The 1,924-nt window shown below is 61.6% G+C and overlaps 1 protein-coding gene across 1 annotated transcript; it reads right to left on the reverse strand.

Moving 5' to 3' along the window:
- Positions 1–1,704, reverse strand: BBK36DRAFT_105489 (hypothetical protein; the record flags this gene model as incomplete). The annotated part of the gene is made up of 1 exon (XM_024888906.1): positions 1–1,704. A coding segment is annotated over one exon (1,704 nt), but the record flags the coding sequence as incomplete, so codon positions are not given.
- Between the last annotated feature and the right edge of the window lie 220 nt (positions 1,705–1,924).

Below are 1,924 nucleotides of genomic sequence, written 5' to 3' on the forward strand. Positions count from 1 at the left end.
AACGCTCATGATGCTTTCAGCGTATCCGGGCGTGTGCGGAGGAAACATGGGAGACGCCATGGGCGTCTTGCCAAACATAGGGGAAGCCAGTGGGTTTCCGTATGTCGACGCTGTTGGCGAAAGGGGGGCTTGCTCATGCTGGATGGGATTGGGGCCCTTGGGAAACTCCCACTGGGTCGCCTGCGTCGCCAGATGGATATAATAGTACTGACCTGAGTTCTGATCGAGATGGGCAATCCATCCTTCAGGCAAAGGCGGAGGCGAGGCCGGCCCGGCCGCTGCGAGATTCGGAGGCACAGAAATAACCTGAGTATGCTGAATGACTGGCTCGGGTCTGGGATCGTTTGCAAACGCAGGATGGCCCTGGTTATGGGGAGCCGCAGAGCTGAGGCCGGCAGCAGCAGCAGCAGTGGCTGCCGCCGTAGCCGCGGCCACTACAGTATCTTTGACTGGCGGCGCGGAAGCGGACGCAGAAGCTTGGAACGGAACACCGGCTGGGATAGCAGAGGGGCCGGGCGTTTGGTTGGCTTGCTGTGGCCGCTGTTTCTCATTAGGATAGGACGATCTCCCGCTGGGGTTTACACTCGAGTAAGCTGGCGGAGGAGAGCTGGTGGACATGCGCTGGAAATCTTGCTCCAGGACACTGACTTGAGGCGGAGCGTTGCCCTGGTTCTGAGCTGGGTGTTGCTGAGGAGGAGGGCTGCTGACTGGGTGCTGCGGCTGGGGAGAAGAAACGGGGTTCATGCCCTGGTATACAGTTGGAGGACCCGACGGGGCCTGATCGGGAGACTCTGTAGGCGTCCAGGGTCGCTGGGGTTGGGGCTGCTGGTTGTTGTAATGTGCCAGCCTTTGCGCGGCCGCGGCACTCTGAACCTGGGCGGTTTGGAGGCTGGTGAGGGTTGCCGTGCCCGAGATGCCCGACGCCGCATACCGGGCCTCGATGCCGCCTCCTGGCACGCTTCCGGGTCCTACGATGGGAGTCTCCGGGGGCGGAGGCGAGCCCCGGCTGGCTCTGGTAGTCGAGTTGGATGCCGTAGAAGCGAAACGATTGACACCGGAATCAGCGGCAGCCAGATGGTCCGCCTGGGGGACCTTGGGAGGCTGCTGCGGCGCATGGGGCTGAGGCTGCTGGTAGTGCTGCGGCTGCTGGTATTGCTGAGGCTGCGCTGAAGCGCTGCCCGATGGTCCGGACGAAGCTGCTCCCGGCGGCGGGTAGTACGTCTTCTGGTAGGTCGGGTAGTTTGTCGTTGAGGCGGCAGGCTTGTCCTGCAACGGTTTCGCAAAGAGGCCATAGTCGGTATCAGGGCTGGAGGGAGAGTGGATGGGCTTGGGCGCTGCACCTCGCCTCTCGGCCAGACCAGGCTTCTTCTCGGCGCCGACATTGGTGTCCAGTCTCGGGCTCGTATCGTTGTAGGAAGGGTCGTTGTAGGCAGAGCCGTAGGGCTTGGGGGCAGTCGGCTTTGGAACAATCGGCTTGTGAATGTCGTCGTCATCTGGGAACGGCAAGGGCGCCGCAGAGCTCGACGCACCCGGAGGCAGCGGGAAGGTCGGTCTGTTGGAGGAGGTCGAGGACACGCGAGAATAAGGCTCGGGGCTCTGAGGCTTGAAGATGCGCAACGGCTCGACCGTCGGGCTGTCGCAGTCTTCTGGCGCGGGCTTGCTCAGGAACAGCTCCGAATCGGGGACGCCACGGCTGCGCTCCATCTTGATTCGATCACGAGGAGAGACTCTATGCTACCTAATGGATAAGAGTCATCCGAACCGTCAGCCAAATGCACGTAGCCAGCTGAGTCAATGGAGGAGGTGAAGGTGCGTACTCGTATCAGAGGTGAAGATGGCGGCGGCGGGGAAAACCAAGGTTGGAGCGCTCTACAAACAGTCGTCAAACGCTCTAGTAGCCGCTGCAGAAGTTAAGAGCAAAAGC

The sequence above is a fragment of the Trichoderma citrinoviride genome, assembly GCF_003025115.1.
Source record: "Trichoderma citrinoviride strain TUCIM 6016 unplaced genomic scaffold BBK36scaffold_211, whole genome shotgun sequence".
Taxonomy (NCBI): domain Eukaryota; kingdom Fungi; phylum Ascomycota; class Sordariomycetes; order Hypocreales; family Hypocreaceae; genus Trichoderma; species Trichoderma citrinoviride.